This window comes from Phallusia mammillata, chromosome 4 (genome assembly GCF_965637545.1).
Source record: "Phallusia mammillata chromosome 4, kaPhaMamm4.hap1.1, whole genome shotgun sequence".
In the NCBI taxonomy this organism is placed as follows: domain Eukaryota; kingdom Metazoa; phylum Chordata; class Ascidiacea; order Phlebobranchia; family Ascidiidae; genus Phallusia; species Phallusia mammillata.
The window spans coordinates 20,001,751-20,019,890 of NC_137255.1; the positions used below are offsets into that span (position 1 = coordinate 20,001,751).

Below are 18,140 nucleotides of genomic sequence, written 5' to 3' on the forward strand. Positions count from 1 at the left end.
AAATGAACTTTTTTAGTCGGGTTCGGGCTTAACTTTGAATAAAATTGACTTGATTCCATCCGGACTTTACACTGGGCCAAATTTGCGTCGTGTTTTTGCATAGTAAATCTTAATCGCCGAATATTTTATGTAAAACTCCTGGTTTTGCTGTTTTCTGGTTAGTACTTTCAGGTCCCAACTTCAAACCCGCTTACAACTCTGTGAAATGTTATAACACCTGACAGTCAACGCAACAAAGCAATAAAGTAGAGGGTTTATCCGCATAGAGTTTGCACATATATTTTTCGAATAGAAGCAATAACAAAATATTTAGCAAAACATGTAATAAATGTCCTGATTGTAATGGAATAAAGGATTAGACTAAACAAGTGAAAAGCAAAAGCCTACGACACCCGGTATTCCCAGGCGGTCACCCATCCAAGTACTGACCGGGCCCGACGTTGCTTAACTTCCCAGATCGGACGAGATGGGGTGTTCTCAACGTGGTATGGTCGTAGGCAATTGCTCGCGTGCAATAACCTGTCTTATAGTGACGTTACAAACGCCTAGCAGCCCATAATAAAACTACATTCGTTTCGGTGGAATATTTTTGTCCATTTTTAACCCTTATGAGGTCAAATTAAGCTCTGTACAGTTACTACACACATTAAAACCTTTTTAGCCATACTTAGTGTGGTTTTAGCCATACGAAGCAAAATTTTAAAACGGAATATCTATTCTTTACATGCCACGTAGAAGAGGGCCGTATAGTTGTGTATGTAGTTTACAAAGTTGTTGTACCTCTTGTAATTGACCGATGAACTCGGAGAAACTCCAATGTAAATGTTCCAGTATACTGTGCACGAATTTCCCAGCTAAAGTTGGTTCAGTCATGAGAAGTTCACGAACACAGTCGAGCAGTTTGCGTGGCACGTATGGGTCTGTACAATGCAAAAGTATGTTTTAAGGCAATGTTCCCTTACAAAATCCGTTTAATTGATTTGTGTATGTCAGGGGTGGCCAACCGGTCAAAGCCTAAGAGCCATATTTTTTATTGTGTTACCACAAAGAGCCACATTATACGCATAAGCAGATATGTTCAATGCCTTGTCCCTTCCTCACACACAGAGACATGTGCTTAGCCAGATCTATTCTAAATGTCGCCAACATAATAACATAATAACGACACAATTTGACTTGTACAGACCACGGGCCAGTCATTTTCAACTATAAATGGTCAGTGCAAACACCGTCTCTCACACAAAACCCTCATTTCAACGAATCCATCAAACAAAAACATATAAATTTAAATCCCCCTTTTTTTCTCATTCTATAAATAACGTGCGGTGAGATTCATTTCTGGTGAATTGCTAAAATCTTTTTTCACTGCCAATTTGAAGGCTAACTTGACAAAAATTGTTTATTTAAAAGATTTTCCCTGCTGAAAAAACTCTTGGTATTTTCATCTAACGCGCATTGTGCGCCAAGTGCAAAGTGGCGAAACTAATTCATTGCGACGTCATTAATGCATTCACCACCAACAATCGTTCAATTCAAACCCAAGACAAACTGCCGATAAAATATAACGTTCGTCATAACCCGAAAAACAACGGATTGAAGCATTATTTACTTTGGAACACATTTGTTGCAAATATTGCTGTTGCTTTGTGTCTCATTCGCATTGTACGCAACAATGAGCAATCATTCATTGTTCACAATTGAATATATGCCATCATAATCAAGCCATTTGCCACATACAGTTGCAGTTTTAAGGCAAGGTTTGTGGCCATACCAATAATAAGTGTGTTCAAAAGCAAAATTGTTGAAGCTTTACTTTAAATTTAACGATTTTTATACCAGATCGCCACATGCTAACCCAAATATACACAATGGCCCCAAACTTCGACAACAACTTAAGAGCCGCATAAAACCAGGCGAAGAGCCGCATGCGGCTCGCGAGCCGCGGGTTGGCCACCCCTGGTGTATGTCATATAACGGTAGTATCTCTACAGTCCGACACATTACCAGTGATTGATGTCAGTGTTAAAATGATTGCAATTTACTACGAACACAGTGTAGTGTTGTAAAGTATTGTAAAAATTGAGCAGAGCAAGTTTTGGCAACATATTTTTTCTCGTGCGTTTGAGAACATTGGTCTCTAAATATTCAGGCCAAAAAATATTTATTTATATTGGTTCATGTTTGTAAATCGACAAAAAATGATTCGTTCACCATGTTCTCTGTTGAGGAGCTTTTTCACTTTGGCGACGTATGGTGGATGATCATAACGCATTGCAAATCCACTTCCCTGGAACAACAAAAAGTTTAAACATTTTCCCTTACTTAACAAATTTATCACCCGCTTTTTCACGTGAAGCGCCATACTCCCATTAAGAAGTAACCATTTAAATGCAAAAAAGGTTCAATATGCCAAAAATGTTTTGCTTACCCGCCATAGCGTTGCTAAGATACGATGACCGACACTAGTCCATGGTTTGTCCTCGTCATAAGCGTACAACATGTTACGTACAAATGCTCTGAGGCTGCGAACAAAACCATGTTGTTACATATGTAGCAAAGACCCACAAATATTTAGGACTTTTTATTTCAATGTTGGACATAGAATTAGATGCAAGGTGTAAATTACACTCTTAAAGTGCTTCAGCCCTTTTCAGATATATTACAACAGAAGTACTTACTCTTCCATGGGCATAGTTTCGACAGCTTTTAACTGTAGAGGATAGGTGATGAAAGTAGTAATGGTATTGGCTAGCATTGTCTTCATGTCTACAACAGTAATGTAAATTGCTTTAAAACTGCAACGAAAAAAAAACATCCTGGAAGTTCTAAGTTAAAGTTTTGTATGTACGTTATCTGAGAGAATCTAAATCGAAGTGTTTCTCACCGTTGTTAACAACGCGCGAATCGCAGTGAAAAGTGCTGAGGAATCGGATAAACGAGCGCAAGGTGGCGTCGTGCTGTGGAAGTTTCTCGAAGGGCTGGGACGGGGCAAAATATTCGCGAAGACATTTGTACAATCTAAAAATTGAGTTTAAAATTTATTCATAAACTTTGCTAAAATCCAATTTACACAAGCTTTTGTTGAATTACCTTGTGCCAGCTGTCAGATAAAATTCAGGCATAAAAGTGAAAAGTGCACCCTTCTCCGCAGCTTTGTGGGCGGTTCGTATGCAAAGTTGAAGCAGCCACCACAAGTTGCGTTGTGACTCCTGTAAAGAAGGAGAAACATGTTTTGCCAAGAAATAACGAGTGGAAAAGGTCCAGTCACTTTCCAAGAAAACTGCAAAAGCCTACGACACCCGGTATTCCCAGGCGGTCACCCATCCAAGTACTGACCGGGCCCGACGTTGCTTAACTTCCCAGATCGGACGAGATGGGGTGTTCTCAACGTGGTATGGTCGTAGGCGATTGCTCGCGCGCGAAAACGCTTCTTATAGTTACAAACAGTGCAAAACCTCTTCATTTATTAAATTGCCCATTTTTTTCTTTCTAAAACGCACATACCCTTAAAATCGTATTTTTTTGTGTGGGTAATGCTTACCGGGTCATAAACTGATGCTTTTAACCAGGCGATGGCACGACAGAGTTCAGTCATGTGACGCAGCAAGACGCCATGTGATTGGGTAAGGCTGTCACGGATGTCTGTCAACTGCGTCGAAAATACTTGATTTTAGAAACATCGCCATTTTGTCACAAACAAGCGGTTTTTATACTCACATTCGGTGCAGTGCATTTCTTCAGTTTAATTTCGATCTCGTTAAGAGCGGTGGCATATTCCACAATCTTGGTACGAGTTGTGTGAATCTGAAGACAAAAAATAAAAGAAGGCTTTTCATATCAGGGTACAGGAAGCAATAGCTAAAAAGTGTATTTTTAAAAATGACACAGTATACAAGTGGGGCATATGTCTGCTTTGACTAGAAAGGTGGCTTTTCTTTGCATTGCCCATTTTAAATTTTGATTTTATAAGCGTACAAAAAAATTTCATTTTGATTTTAAAAGTGTACAAAAATTTACAATGGGTAAAAAGACTAAAGCTTAAGAGTTAAAAAAAAACACTATTTACAACAGCAGGGAACAGGGGAAAAAGCTTAAACGTGTATTTTTACAAGTACTGCAAATGTCTGCTTAAAATACAGCGTCAGTCATAACAACCCGGTGTACTGTGACGTAATAAGAATGGCGGGATGTTACGTAACAGGATGTTCGAATGGACGTTATAAAGTTTGTGTACAACGCAACGTTTGCATTAGTTTAAATTGTCAGCACGTCATTTAACCAAAACAAAATAACAAGCGATTTTAGGTACACTTTCATAGTATTTCTAACTGGTAAAACCTTTGATATTTTGAAACTAAAGTTAGTTTGCAAGGTGCAATATTTTCAGCAAAATTAAAATCACTAGTTCTGATTTTCATTAATTGTTCACCAAAAGATAAAAGTTGTTCCACCTTATCCATGTGTTGATGCATAACGTTGCTGTAGAGGAGCAGACAGCCATCAGTTAATTCGATCAGGTGAGCTTTGGTTGGTGATTTTTCCAGATCCCCGTCTTCACTGGATGATCTCTTCCGACTAACAGTGATACTGCGATCCCGCCCAGTCATCTTATTGCTCTGGTTCAGCAAAGCACGCGCAAGTCGCAGAACAGGGTTGAACGTATCAAGGTCCGCATCTGTAGAAAGTGGATGTTGTATAAGAAGATCAGTATAGAACAAGTTAAGATATAATTGTATTTAAAGGTATAGGTTTTATTTGACTTAAAACTTTCTAACTTTACTTTAAGTTTAGGGCAACGACCGTGTGATAGAAACTTCTAATGAATTTATCCCAAATGCTGATATAGTAACAACAACTAAGACAACACAAGGAGCGCTTATGCTTCTAGAAAACACCATCAACAATTCTACAGACCATATTTAACGCCGCGAATGAACAAGATTCATGTCATGTCAACAAAGTATGCTAAGTTTACATCGCTTTGCTGTTTTACCACAACGGTGTAACAAGAAAACAAGCACATGGTACTGCTCTATATACCAGCGACATTATACGAAAACACTTAGACGATGTTGTAGAGTTCAACACAATCACAACTGACCATCGTCTGCTCTGGTGAGAGTGGACAGCGATGGACCGGCCGCTTCATCTTCAAACAGCTGCAAGATGGCACTGTGTTCGTTCCAGGGACTGTCCTCATTGGTGGGTCGTCTACCCCCTCTACCCCTCGCTACTGATACACCTTCCTTCGCCAGTTCGTCTGAACAAAATACGTTTGTGCGATATTAACAACAGTAGGATATGGCATTACACTTAAACCAGTCATTCTTAGCTGGGCGTAAGTACAAAAACAGGATGTATGAGATACAGTAAGAATACCAAATAACCAACGGCGGTTTAAGCTTTTATATAGAAAGTTTTAGTAAGGAATATTTCTTTGCTGGAATTAAATATTTCTGTCTGTTATTGTAGATATGCATTGGAAAGTTTATTTACACTTTACACCCAATTAAGATTGTAGGTCTAATTTTACTTCATTCATGCGAGAGCCTTCTTGAATATAAAGCTAAGTGTTGAATTTGGGTTACAAAAAAACGGCAATATGCTTGTGGCAAAGTAAAGACCGTTGTGGGACTCGAACCTTCGACCTTACGAGTGGCCGAGATAAAAACCATTTATTACACACATGAGTAGCAAACCAAGGCACGCTACACTAATACACAGAAACAACTCTGACTTCTTAATCTAATTCTAATGGCACACATTGGTCATAACAGCATAATCGCCGACATAACAGGCGTCTCATAAAACCCAGTGGGGTCGTGATCCCTGATAAACATGTCATAATCATCTATAGCAGCCTCTGTATCTAACTGTAAGTCTATCTCTCGGGAACACTATTCGACTTATACGTAAGTTTGTGGCAACGAAAATGGCAATTGAAGGGTTGTGACCTGACTTGATACACAGCAGAAGACGAAGTACAATGCTACAGACGTCAATACACATGGCAGTTAAGGTCTTTGATTCCGTCGTTGCACACGAGTGCTGACGTTTAAAGCCAATTATATAGCAATATGAGTAAGAGTGGTTTCACACAATGCTGCCGTAGCTGTTGACAGATACGAGTTTAAGCCAAAGATTTCCCATTTGGATTGCGACTAAGTGTGTATTAAATAGATTGAACAGTTTTGTATTTTGCTGTAAACACGTATTTAGGGCATTGGTAGGCATTGGTAAGCAACAAATCAGTAATATTTCCCCGAAACAAACTAAAAAGATAAAGCGAAACCCTTAACATGGCCGCAAAGTCAATACTGGTGTTGTCCAACTTATTGCATCATAAGATGTGACCAAAAAAAAACACTTCTATGCCGCAATGATGCAATATCTTGACCCCTTGACCCCTAAAGTGATTGAATTTCATCACAGATTACACCAACCTTTATGTTCGTTCAATAGGTGTGATTTCAGACCACCGACCCGCTGCAGATCGAAATAATCGATTGAATCCGTGTAGAAAGATTCCGTGGGAACGTAACCGTCTGCAACAATTATGTAAAATCAATTAAATAAAAGATAAGACAGTAAACATGATTTCATTAAAACAGTGGCAGAAACCCAGTATATAGAGTAGTGTGCGTGTGACTTTACAAGCATAAAACGTCAATTAGATTCGGGTAAATATAACAGTGACACAAATCAATCTACGCATTAAGTGTCGTCATATAAAATGAGTAAAAAAATACAGTACAGAACGTTTCTTTACACGAAAATTCATGTAAAAAGAGCATCAAAAGCCTACGACACCCGGTATTCCCAGGCGGTCACCCATCCAAGTACTGACCGGGCCCGACGTTGCTTAACTTCCCAGATCGGACGAGATGGGGTGTTCTCAACGTGGTATGGTCGTAGGCGATTGCTCGCGCGTAACAATCCTTCTTATAGTTACCAAACCATGCAGACTTCAATTTTTACTTTTCAACAATAGTTTGTATTTCGCTTGATGTCTTTCGTTCATTGTAGCAACTGTTTCTTTCACTAAGCAACTTTTGCATTTACAGTTGGGCGAACGTAAAGGTATTTTTAGGCGGAAGAATTGAACATAATTTATAGTTTACCTGCAGCTTTCACATAGCCAGGTTTGGTGGTGGCCGATTTATCCCACAAGTCACGAACAACATCAACAAGACGCTGCATGAAAGAGTGAAGAACTATCGGTGGAGTGACCACGGTGTGTTCCGACTGCAAGAGAAAACGACAGACAATCAGTGACTTAATACGTTGGTTGCATTAGATTAGAAAATGGTATCCAAAGTTGACATTTTAAGCAAAATAGCTTTAATTGGACTAAATTAATCATTTTTTTTGCTTTTTATACTTGTGTAATGTGTTTTTATAAGATCCAACCCATCATCTAGATTTTCATACTTTTACATTGAGAGCTGCAGATCATATTGTTCTCATACAATTAAACAGCAAAACGTACCCGATGTACAGACACGACGTTTTCCAAGTATTTGCGAAAATATTTCACAAACGCTCCGCTCACCATTCCCTGTGATTAATACAAAATATATCAAATTCCTGCTGAAATTAAACATTGTTTTTTTTTCGTGAGCCAGGTCGTTTAAGTGACCAAGAAATACAATCACTGCTACAAAACTCGGGTAAGTTCTGATTCCAATTTGGACCACCTTGTAAATACTGGATTAATATAACCTAGATTAACATGTTACTGTAGCAAACTTTGTTCTTACCGGGACTTGTCCATCTAAGACCATAAGCCGCATGATTTCGCGTTGAAGCTTTTTCACGGCTGCAAATAAGACACAGAATGAAATTATAGTAAATGTTGTATTGTTTACAAATCGACAAGGTTAGTTTATCGGGCCAATATGATAGTAAGGTATAAGCTAAGTAGCTGCATTATATGAAGCATAATGTAATTCACAGTTATCTACTGAAGTTGTGTACTTGAATAAAAGGCAAATTACAACACCAAGTTAAAATTTTGCACAGATTTGAGGGACTTATTTTGGACAAATAATAAAATGACCGGTGATTATCAGAAAAAGCCTGTTTTGGAGAAAGTGGAAAACACTTACTGTCCATTTTTTCTTTCAGCTTCTCATAGCCGCGTTCGTAGGTCGCTTTGGGGTCGCAATCCTATAAAACACGTGTAAACATTTGTTTATACACAACCGAACACTATTCTACTGGGTCAGTACTAAGGCCAATAAAGTTCAACCAGTTTTTCTAATTTTCTTCTTTACACTTTGAAAATCCCAATATAACTGAAATGGCGGAACATTCAACTCACGTTCGGTCGAGGTTGTTACGTTTGCAAAAATACCTATTTTAAAGAAGGTTCAGTGCGCACACCATGAAACTTACCCTTCCCCACACCATTGGAATAAGTTTACTCAACCCTGCTTCTCTGTGCTTCGACACTTGTTTGATGTGAAACAAGGACGGAATCTCCGAATGACGGTCGAATGTGCGAATTTTGAGTTAAGAAACAAAGGCGTTTTAAATACTTTAAAAACAAATAATAACAAAAAGTTAAAACACCTCAATAAAATCAAAGGGACAAATCCATGCTGAAAAATAAGATCAAAATTTTGTGAAATAAGTTTCGAAAGAAAATTGCCACGCTTTACAGTTCCAAAGTTAAGCGTTGGTTTAATCTTAAGACTGTTAATTAATCGTAAAAAACAATCGTTAGTTACAGCGCTTATTATTATCTTTTACATTGCAAAAAATGGCACCAACCGTTTTGCGAGGCATTGTAACTCAGCTTTTTTACTTGACATTGATTGTAACATTTTGAAACATAAAGGATATGAGCAATGTAATGCGAGGTTGCGTCTGGTCTGTTTGTGCTTGAACAATCCCAACATGAAGGACAAATTACGAGTCTGATCGTGAAAGTCGACATGCACGGGTGATGAACGGTATCTCCTCAATACACAGCCGAACACCAGGTTGATGCAGTCACGTGCTTCGCGACCCTGCTTGACAACAGGAACGAAATTTAAAACTTGCCTTGATTCAGCGGTTTTACCGTTTCATAATTGTTATCCTTTAGAGAGGAATTTGATTATAATCTATTCACCCCCGTTTACAAAAAAACTAACCCATCCAAAAAGGTGGCGTCATGAAACGTGATACCTCAATTACCCCCTAAAAATGTCAATATACCCCTTTTGGGGGTATTTACCCACAAGGTGACCACCTCACCTCAGCTTTTTAAACCATAACCATATTTACTTTCCTTTTCCTTGGCCACATTCCACGTTTTTTTTATTTCTATTCAGGGGTACTACTGCCAAACACTAATTAAACGACTCATTTTAGACCAGCGGTTCCCAACCTGTGGGCCGCGACCTCAACTGGGGTGGCCTGACAATTTACCTGGGGTCACCTAAGGCAGTGTTTCCCAACCTACGGGTCGCGACCCAAAGTTGGGTCGCCTGAACATTCTGTTGGGTCGCTTGTTTTAGTGACAATAAGAACATCTACTTTTTGATTTCGCCTTGTAGCGTTATTTTATATATTTCCCAAGGCTTTAAATTGTTGCCCAACAATAATTTCATCACAACTTGTCGTGATAATGGTTAAAATGTTTATGACGTCATAAAGTAATGTGTTAGCTCACAGTTAAGCGTTGTCTGGCTAATAATTCTTCGATTCAGCTCTAAGTCCTGGTTAAATGGAAATGTTTGGTCGAAAACAACAACACTATTTGTTCGTTATAAGGTTATTGATTTGCTAAACTTGCGTAGTAATTTTTAAAAAGCTTTCCGAATTTACAGACAAAAATTCAACTAAAATAACATGTCCATGGGTCGCGAGAAACCACTAAACAAAATTTTGGTAAGTATTTAGGTCGCGTCTAAAAAAGGTTGGGAACCACTGACCTAAGGCATGGTTCCCAACTTGTTTAGGCCAAGGACCACTAGCCCCTATAAAATAAACTAATAGACCATCTTGCTGTTGAGAAAAAATACAGTCAATTTAAGTTCAGAGACTACTAATTTTATCCTTGGGGTCACTGCAGCTTGACAAATGTCATCAAGGGGTCACGGCACCACAAAGGTTGGAAACCGCTGTTTTAGACTAAAGATGGGCTTACTTTTGATTTTTCGCAAGGGTTCAAACTTACACGATTCTGTACGAATGTTAAACGGCCGGCTCTATTAGGCAAGCGCTTGCCACAATTTTCTTACAACGACACTTACATCTGCATATTGCCACAAGCAGCCAAGAATCGTATGAAGATCGTAGTAGGGGTCAGCACTGCTCGCAAAATCACACAAAGAGTAGAGGAACGGGAGAAGATGCGACTCGACGTTATAAGGAGTTTTCTGCAGAAAGGGTTAGAAAAGTTTAAGTCCAAGTACAGTGAATTACAAAGATCAAGTTAGTAAAATGTCTCTTACCATCAATGGACCGAGCAGTTGCACGATATGAGCAAGAATCACTTGACGACTGACGTTATCCAACTGACGGTCCAGCTCCTGAAGAAGCAAATCTTTTTGTTAGTTTTGTTTCAGCCTTAGACTTTGGCAAAACACATTTTAATATACTAGGCCTGCCACGCGAGGTAGTTTTTCGTGGCACACCAAATGGTTTTTTTTAATTTGTATTTAAAGACAGTTTGATAGAATTAAAACTATTATATCGCTTATTCTCAGTTTGTTGCGATTTAAAATCCTAAAATGTAGCCTACAGATGCAAATTTGCCTGTTTTCTGAATGTTTGTCAAACCAACTGGCACATAAACTCAAAACTAATTGGCACACAAGGTCAATCATCAACAATAGCAAATATAGAAGTAAACTGACACGAGGAAATTTGATATGACAACTAAATTGGCAAGCGGAGTTTAAAAGGTTGCGGACGTCCTGTAATAAGGCTTCTTTAAACCAGTAAACATCTTGCGGTAGTGGATAAGAATTTATACGACCGCGCGTATCTATATGATAATGTATGTACTGTTTGCTGTGCGTTCATAAAAACTCTTTTTTGGTGAAAAATTTTGGTACAAAATTAGCCTACAAAGAAACACAGATTTTTTTTTATTACAAGGCAAGTTTACGAAGTCTTCCAGCTGCTAGACTTATTATTCAAGCTCAGTGGTTACTGGTTGTACTGAGCCGCATTTTGTGGAAAAAGAACTAGGAAGCGGACGTCAATAGATGCAAGATGGTCCGTCCTATATCACAAACCCATATTCTATTCTTACACATTAGGCTCATGACCTTTTCCGCGAACTTGGAGTTCTGAATTTGATGACATGTTTTGCCACCACAAACATCATATGTACGTGCAAGCGATCATGCGCCAAAGTGAATCCACATTCACAGCACAAAACTCACCGGCTTGCGACGTGACAATCTATGCAGGGATTCCAGGCAGCCGATAAGATACTTGGCCTCTTCAGCGTCCGCTGGTGGATCCTTAAAAGTGTGCAGCCATTAGTACAGTAACGAAATTATACCATTGTCAATTATTATAATTTCATTTAAACGTAAAAAAAATAATTAGTGATGTAGAATTTATGTAAATTCCTTTTATTTGTAGAGCCAAAAAGACTTTCAGATGCAGACTTGTAAGCGCACCAGAAATTTGGGCCTGAACCAGAAAATGCAAGCCCGAAATCTGTCCAAAAGGCCCGAAAGTTGGAAATTAGGCCCAATCAAGCTCCTTTAAAAACTAAGGCCCGAACACAAAGCGAAAAGCCAAGCCCGAATTACAATTCTATTATATATATGAGTGAATCAGAAACGTAACTGCCGTTTATTACATTATGATCACAATTAAGTGGCAAAAATATGACATACGCCGAGAAACTTTCGCAGTTATGTTTACGTTTAAGCCATCTCATTTGTAGTGCATTTAAAAATGTGACGTCAAAAACAAGAATTTGCAGCACACACGCGCCTGACTTTGGAAATACGCACACCGACTAGCCTTACATCAATGTTTATAGTGCTGCTTATTATATTATATTATACAGCTATACAGTTTCCAAATTGATATCTGAAAACAGGGATAAGGATGGCAGAATACGATGACAGAGAAATAACTTAAAGTAACCAGTACTATTTACACGAATTTGGTCAGTATTGTGGGGTGACAGATGATTCTAAAAGCATACAATTGTAAGCAGTTATCAAGCATCTAAAAGCCCACATTCAGCCCATAAGGATGCAACTAGAAAAAAAGCGATCGATAAATTCAACCGTTTATCGCTGGTGCAATTTATTCCGGCTAAAATACAACACCTTACAAGCATATCAGTACCTGTATCGGCCTATACCCTGGTACTGGGTGCTTCATTGGTTTTAGGCCGAAGTTGCAGTAAGCAATCTCCTTGTAGGCGAGGCTGAGCACGGGAAAGTATGCCAGTCCTGGTCCTGTGGGAATATCGTCGAACGCCACACCAAGATCACGACCATTTCTGCACAAAACAGCAAGTTGACAGAGCAGGGGATTCTGTGTACGGTCTAAACATCTTCTCTGTTGCTTTTTATGGGGATCTTTATTGAATAAGTGACTGACGTAACCTGTATGCTCGCAGTAATATATGCATTTGTTTCGCATCAGGACCTATGAGGCCACAGATTCGCTGTTCAATAGTTTAAAGTTACATAATTTTACAAGTTTTCAAGCGAATCTACATAATTGGCTTCAATTGAGAATGATGATGCCTATATTTAAAAGCAAAATATTTGTTTGAATAGGAATAAGACAATGGTTCGATAAAAATGCAAAGAAAAACTTCTGTCAAATGAAGTACAAAACTGAACCATTGCGTCCGGCTGCCATGTTAGTTGCACCATTTAGCACGTCTATCATTACGTCATAACTATTTTGACGTTAGTTACACCATTTAACACATAATCAAATACAACTTAGTAGGAGTGGACCAATGCGGTAAAAGAGTTCTGTTTGTCCCAGCATGCGTTAATCTCATGTTAATGATCGGTGCCCGGCTCAGTGCGCTCGGTCTATTATGATGTCGAATAGTTATGACGTAATCATAAATAACCTTTTTTTATTTTTGAAACTGACTACTTAAAAGGGTAAAAAAACGCTTAAAACTTACAAAAGAAACGAAGTTGTCCGATTGTCCAAGTCAAGTAGACACGTGACTATGTCGTCAGCTTCCCAAGCCTAAAAAATGATGAGTCATGTTTACACAGGGAAATAGTTTGACAACAAAATTTTACAGCATGACAGTGCATGTATACAACACAAAGAAAAACTTATAGTGTCTGGTTTTTACGATTTCTGTTTAAACAAACATCAAAGATGCGTTGGCGGCCGTAAAGTGACACTTTCAATGAACTTGTCACAAAGTTTTACGCCCAAGAATAAATGTTTAGTTGCTAAGCCAAAAAATTAACAAGCCATTAGGTACAAGTAAATTAGGCATTGATAGCTATAGTCAGTTTACCGGAGAGCCAAATAAAACAGTTCTGGACCAATCATAGCAACGTTCTATTTTTACAGACACAACTTCAACATTTTTCAGCGTTGCTTAGTGGCGTGCAGAAATATATAAATATTAAATAAACTAAATTGTTTGCATAAAAAGCATTTACCCTATCATGTATTGTAAAGACATTCTAGTTTGGTAGCGCAATAGCTCATAGCCAAACCGCACTGTCTAATACTTCACAATATTTGCGCGTTTACGACTGACGGCAGCACGTTTGGGAGATCAAATTACGCCTCTCAAACTAATCACAGCGCCAACTTGCACGAGCATAACACCAATTGAAAGGTGGCTATATTTAACTTCGACGTGTTTCTCAATCGTACACGGTTGTCAATGGTTGTGTTTTGAACGTTTCAAAGTTGCTTAAACCGTTTCGAGTGGTAGTGGTAGATATTATAGGGACTTCTGTGGTTCATTCGTAAGGGTGAAAAGGAATGACTTGAACTAGCCATCGAAAAACATTTTGTTTAGTTCATGGCATGAAAAAGAACAAAAACAACTTGAAAATGAGCAATTGAAACTGTGCTAAATGTTTTTGACCATAACATAAGCATTTCTTTTACAGTTTTTTAGCTTTGCCTACCATTTGAATAATTAAAAATTCCAAAATGTAGTTTGTTTATTTAGCCTTGTTACCATCTAAATAATTAAAAAATTAAAATGTTTATTGTGTATGTAGCTTCACTTGCTGGCTAAATATTCAAACGCTTTACAAATCTGAAAATTGCAAACAACTTGAGCATTTAACATGCATTGAATTTCGGTACATTCAGGCCATGTTAGGTGTCCCAAGGGGACATGGAACCTTTGATTAAAAAACCACAGTCAGGCATTTGCAGACCAAAAAAACCTTTCTTGCCTTCTGATATTCATGCATCTGTGAAATGGGTCGTAAAAATTGGCAGCAGTATTTATTCAAACAAGATCAAAAATAGTGATCAAATTTACTGTTCTGCAAGCACTAACAGGGATATGTATGAAAAATCAATTGTTACATATTCATGTAATCTAATATAAATTACAGATTTGATATTTATTTTGAGAACATACATTATAGGAAAAACACACATTATAGCTGGACAGTTCATTCTGATGTTCAAACAAAAATTGCATTAACCATTTTGAACAAAATTATAACTTTACACTTGAAACTACTCTGGCTTTTTGTAGAACAATTAAGACAAAAACCACTTACTTCACCATACTTGGTGTTACATCTTGACGTCCACTTTGCCTCCCTGTAGCCATCATATGCATAAGAGTGCTTAGTGTCACCTGCACCTTCATCTCGGTTAAACTTACAAGTTGAAGTACACCAGCCAATCTGCATAAGACCAGATGTTCCTATCTGGACCTCATACATCCACTTGCCTGAAAAATGTCAACTGTTTGTTTGGGAAGAAGGATTGCAACAAACATGACAATTAACAAGTTAAAATCAGTTTTACTAATTCATGATAAAATGTGTAAGGGGTTTTAGATATTTTACTTTAAATTTAAGGTCATTTAACTTTAAATTTAAGCATTTGTTGTATGATCTCAAAATAATACATGCCCTAAACCAAAGTGTTTTTTAAATCTTTTAAACATATTGATATTACTAATACAAAATACCACACAGTTAAGGTTTAAGGCCAGTGAACTAATAGCTGTATAGGAAAGCAATGTAAGTTGAGGAAAATCTACAAGCTACAGTTTGTTTAAAAGGACAAGCCACTCATGTACATACCTTTGTAAACACAATGAGATGCCTTTACCGAATGAAAATTGGAGTTTCCGATCACGGCCAGACTGTCACCAGGCACAGTGTCAAGTGGATGGCCTTGTAGACTCACATCATTTCCAGTTCCCAATCTGCCATCACTTGTTACTGTAAAAGACTTGTTTTTCAGTAAAGGCAAAAGGTTGTTTTTAGGCATGCTGAGAGAGTAGGTTGTTAGCTTTTTGTAAAGCACATACTGCTACAGTAAGACTACCTTGAAAGCCATTTTTGTCCACAATATACAGAGAATGGGGCATAGCATTTTTTGTGTTTTGTGGTTATGTAAAATGTTATGGTAACAATAAGCAAAATCTATGGTTTAAAACATTGGCAGAAAAAAGTTGTTCAGCCAAATTCTAATTGTTCTTACCATCTGGGGCAATCTGGTGGGGAACATACTTTTGCTTCTTTTCCCAAAAGTAGCCACCCTTTCGTCCAGAGCTGCTTGGAGAAGACTTTGAACCTGATAAAACCAATAAAGTTTAAGTTTAAACTGTAAAGCTGTAAAATTAGGCCGTTTGCATAGAAAACAACATCATAACACAGTGGCAAACAAGTACAAAGAAAAGTATGTTTAATGTTTATACTTTTGTAAACTTGTGTAGCACTTTTTCAGCACAAGCAAAAATTGAAAGTTTCAACGGTTTACTATTTACACACATATAAACAAAAAAATATTAGATTTCATAAAACAGGTGACTTACTGTGAGCAACTGCAGCACTGCTTTGGGCCACAGTAGGGGAGATGCCACCCAAAGCAGTATTAATATGATTTTCAAGATTGGAAAATCCCAGCATTGGATTCCTACAGTTAAAGGGGTTTAATGTAAATCAAATATTTAAAGGTAACTTATAGGGCAGGACAGCACTTACTTGCTATCCAGAGGTAAGCTCTTTTTGCTTGAAAAGACAATGCGGAGAATCTCATCAAGGCCACTGGCTGAACCTGCATTTAAAAGTAAATTGAGGTGTTAGCTGATAAAAGCATTCAAACACATTACTATATAAATGACAGTACTGTTCATGAAATCATTTTATTAAACACCCAACTATTTATGATTTAAAGCAAAAAAGTGTTACTTAAAACAATTAATTTTTATTGAAAAATATGTTTTTTTTTCAATTTTTTTGTTTCTGAAAGTCATAACTAACAGAAGTTGTGTTAAGAAATCAGTATATGCCATACTAACATCGGGTGTGAACAACAAACAGTTAACATTGGTTTCAACACCGCATCAGTTTCAATTGCGAGTCACACAATTTGAATCATAACTGTATATGAGTCGGTCACTTAGATCATTTTACATATGCCACTTTGCAACATGACTAACAAGCCAAATGTTCATGCAACATACATTTTTGTTTCCTTGATTCCAGTTTTTGCTTCATGAAAGTTGTACGAGTTGGAGAAACCAAACTACTGGAAGCCATTTTAACAGTTTCCAACAACCCTAATGATAATTTCAAAACTATATAATTTACCACTTGTGGTCAGAATATGCCGACCAACAAATAAACAAACACCTTAATGCAAAAAGCAACCAATTAAAACCATACTCAGAAGTATATGGCTGCAGTTTTTTTGTATAATGTTACCAATTGAATTATTGTTTGTTTATTTTGCTTTTTACACAAAACTGTTACAAGTAATGTTAAAATCAACTGTCATTATCAAGTCAACTGTTTTCAATCAAATATCCTTTTACCCTGCATTTGTTTGCATATGTTTTAGAATTTAGAGTAATGAGTACTACTGCAAACTATGCACAACAGATTTACTTATATAATCATCAACAACCAAAACCAAACAAAAAAACTTTTCTTCAGAAGCAAAAACAAGCATCTGAAGTCAAAAGCAAAATGTCATCAGCTTGCTTTAATACAACAATCCTTTTTCTCTCCTCAAGCCATAATTAAAAACCTGACTTACTGTTAAAATATTGCAGCCATTGTTGAAAAAATCCTACAAGTTAATCTGTTGGTAATTGTGTAGCTCCTCAAAGAATACAAACACGTCAACCTGCATTGATATTCGACGGGCATAAACAAAAAAAAACTGTCATTGTTTGCATTACTGTGACAACTGACAACCGATACCGATCTGCGTCTTTTGTAACACACTAAACGTTCGAAAAACACATACAAACAGGTCGTATAAACTAAAAAACAAACTATTTTAGAAATTGATTTAGATTTGCTTTAACATCCTGCATTCTTTCGGTGTTGGTAGTTCCTGCAAAAACGGGAAACCCGGTTTTTCATTATTAAACCGAAAGTGTACATAGACACAGTCACTAGACGACGCTCTTCACAATGGATGTCAATCAAAACTTTTCACCAGCTGACAGAGGCTAACATAGATATCACCGACAAACAAATTATCTTAACTAAAAAGTTTTTTTTATACAAAGCAGAGACCTTATATGTATATTAAACGTTTTAAAAAATAAATAGCACAAAGTTCTGAAATAAAATTGACGATAGACTCTTGTGACATCCGTAGATTTACATTTCCTCTTTTTCGAGCGATTAGCCTACACTTCTTTGTGTAAAAAGTGTTTAAATCTTTGCTTTGTGTTAAAAACTTTTTTTATTTAGAAGTGATGATACTTTTTTTGTTCGATGCGGGCTAATGGTCACAGTCCATATTAACACCTTCTCTTTAACTAAAACGTAACCTGTTTAAGGTACCAACCTTCTGGCATTGAAAATCTTGCGTATTAAGTTTAAAACCTTTCTTAAAATAAAGCTAGACCATGACTAGTTTTTTTAATGAATAACTAGTTTTTAATGGAAAATAGCTTTACAAGCTTGGAATTTTATCGTTTAAAATTCAAAACTGAACAAACTGATTTACAAACATCA

The 18,140-nt window shown here is 37.3% G+C and overlaps 1 protein-coding gene and 3 non-coding genes across 4 annotated transcripts in view; all 4 read right to left on the reverse strand.

Moving 5' to 3' along the window:
- LOC145222496 (E3 ubiquitin-protein ligase RNF123-like) overlaps positions 1 to 16,803 on the reverse strand; it is a 34,434-nt gene extending 17,631 nt beyond the window's left edge. The window contains exons 1-28 of the mRNA XM_080088631.1: positions 16,631 to 16,803; positions 16,149 to 16,221; positions 15,980 to 16,080; positions 15,646 to 15,738; positions 15,243 to 15,383; positions 14,709 to 14,884; positions 13,118 to 13,185; positions 12,313 to 12,469; positions 11,385 to 11,465; positions 10,446 to 10,523; positions 10,245 to 10,370; positions 8,846 to 9,014; positions 8,398 to 8,498; positions 8,109 to 8,169; positions 7,761 to 7,819; positions 7,490 to 7,558; positions 7,122 to 7,245; positions 6,444 to 6,545; positions 5,102 to 5,260; positions 4,452 to 4,675; positions 3,718 to 3,804; positions 3,542 to 3,649; positions 3,091 to 3,209; positions 2,885 to 3,018; positions 2,679 to 2,766; positions 2,429 to 2,522; positions 2,212 to 2,287; positions 781 to 920 (exon numbers count right to left, since the gene is read on the reverse strand). Of these exons, the coding sequence (XP_079944757.1) occupies positions 781 to 920; positions 2,212 to 2,287; positions 2,429 to 2,522; positions 2,679 to 2,766; positions 2,885 to 3,018; positions 3,091 to 3,209; positions 3,542 to 3,649; positions 3,718 to 3,804; positions 4,452 to 4,675; positions 5,102 to 5,260; positions 6,444 to 6,545; positions 7,122 to 7,245; positions 7,490 to 7,558; positions 7,761 to 7,819; positions 8,109 to 8,169; positions 8,398 to 8,498; positions 8,846 to 9,014; positions 10,245 to 10,370; positions 10,446 to 10,523; positions 11,385 to 11,465; positions 12,313 to 12,469; positions 13,118 to 13,185; positions 14,709 to 14,884; positions 15,243 to 15,383; positions 15,646 to 15,738; positions 15,980 to 16,080; positions 16,149 to 16,221; positions 16,631 to 16,706 (3,084 nt within the window). The 5' untranslated portion in view covers positions 16,707 to 16,803. The remainder of the gene's footprint in view (positions 1 to 780; positions 921 to 2,211; positions 2,288 to 2,428; positions 2,523 to 2,678; positions 2,767 to 2,884; positions 3,019 to 3,090; positions 3,210 to 3,541; positions 3,650 to 3,717; positions 3,805 to 4,451; positions 4,676 to 5,101; positions 5,261 to 6,443; positions 6,546 to 7,121; positions 7,246 to 7,489; positions 7,559 to 7,760; positions 7,820 to 8,108; positions 8,170 to 8,397; positions 8,499 to 8,845; positions 9,015 to 10,244; positions 10,371 to 10,445; positions 10,524 to 11,384; positions 11,466 to 12,312; positions 12,470 to 13,117; positions 13,186 to 14,708; positions 14,885 to 15,242; positions 15,384 to 15,645; positions 15,739 to 15,979; positions 16,081 to 16,148; positions 16,222 to 16,630) is intronic.
- LOC145225501 (5S ribosomal RNA) lies at positions 381 to 499 on the reverse strand. The gene has a single exon (XR_013859902.1). It is a non-coding gene; the product is annotated as a 5S ribosomal RNA (ribosomal RNA).
- Positions 3,288 to 3,406, reverse strand: LOC145225502 (5S ribosomal RNA). The gene has a single exon (XR_013859903.1). It is a non-coding gene; the product is annotated as a 5S ribosomal RNA (ribosomal RNA).
- Positions 6,799 to 6,917, reverse strand: LOC145225503 (5S ribosomal RNA). Its single transcript, XR_013859904.1, has one exon. It is a non-coding gene; the product is annotated as a 5S ribosomal RNA (ribosomal RNA).
- Positions 16,804 to 18,140: the final 1,337 nt, after the last annotated feature.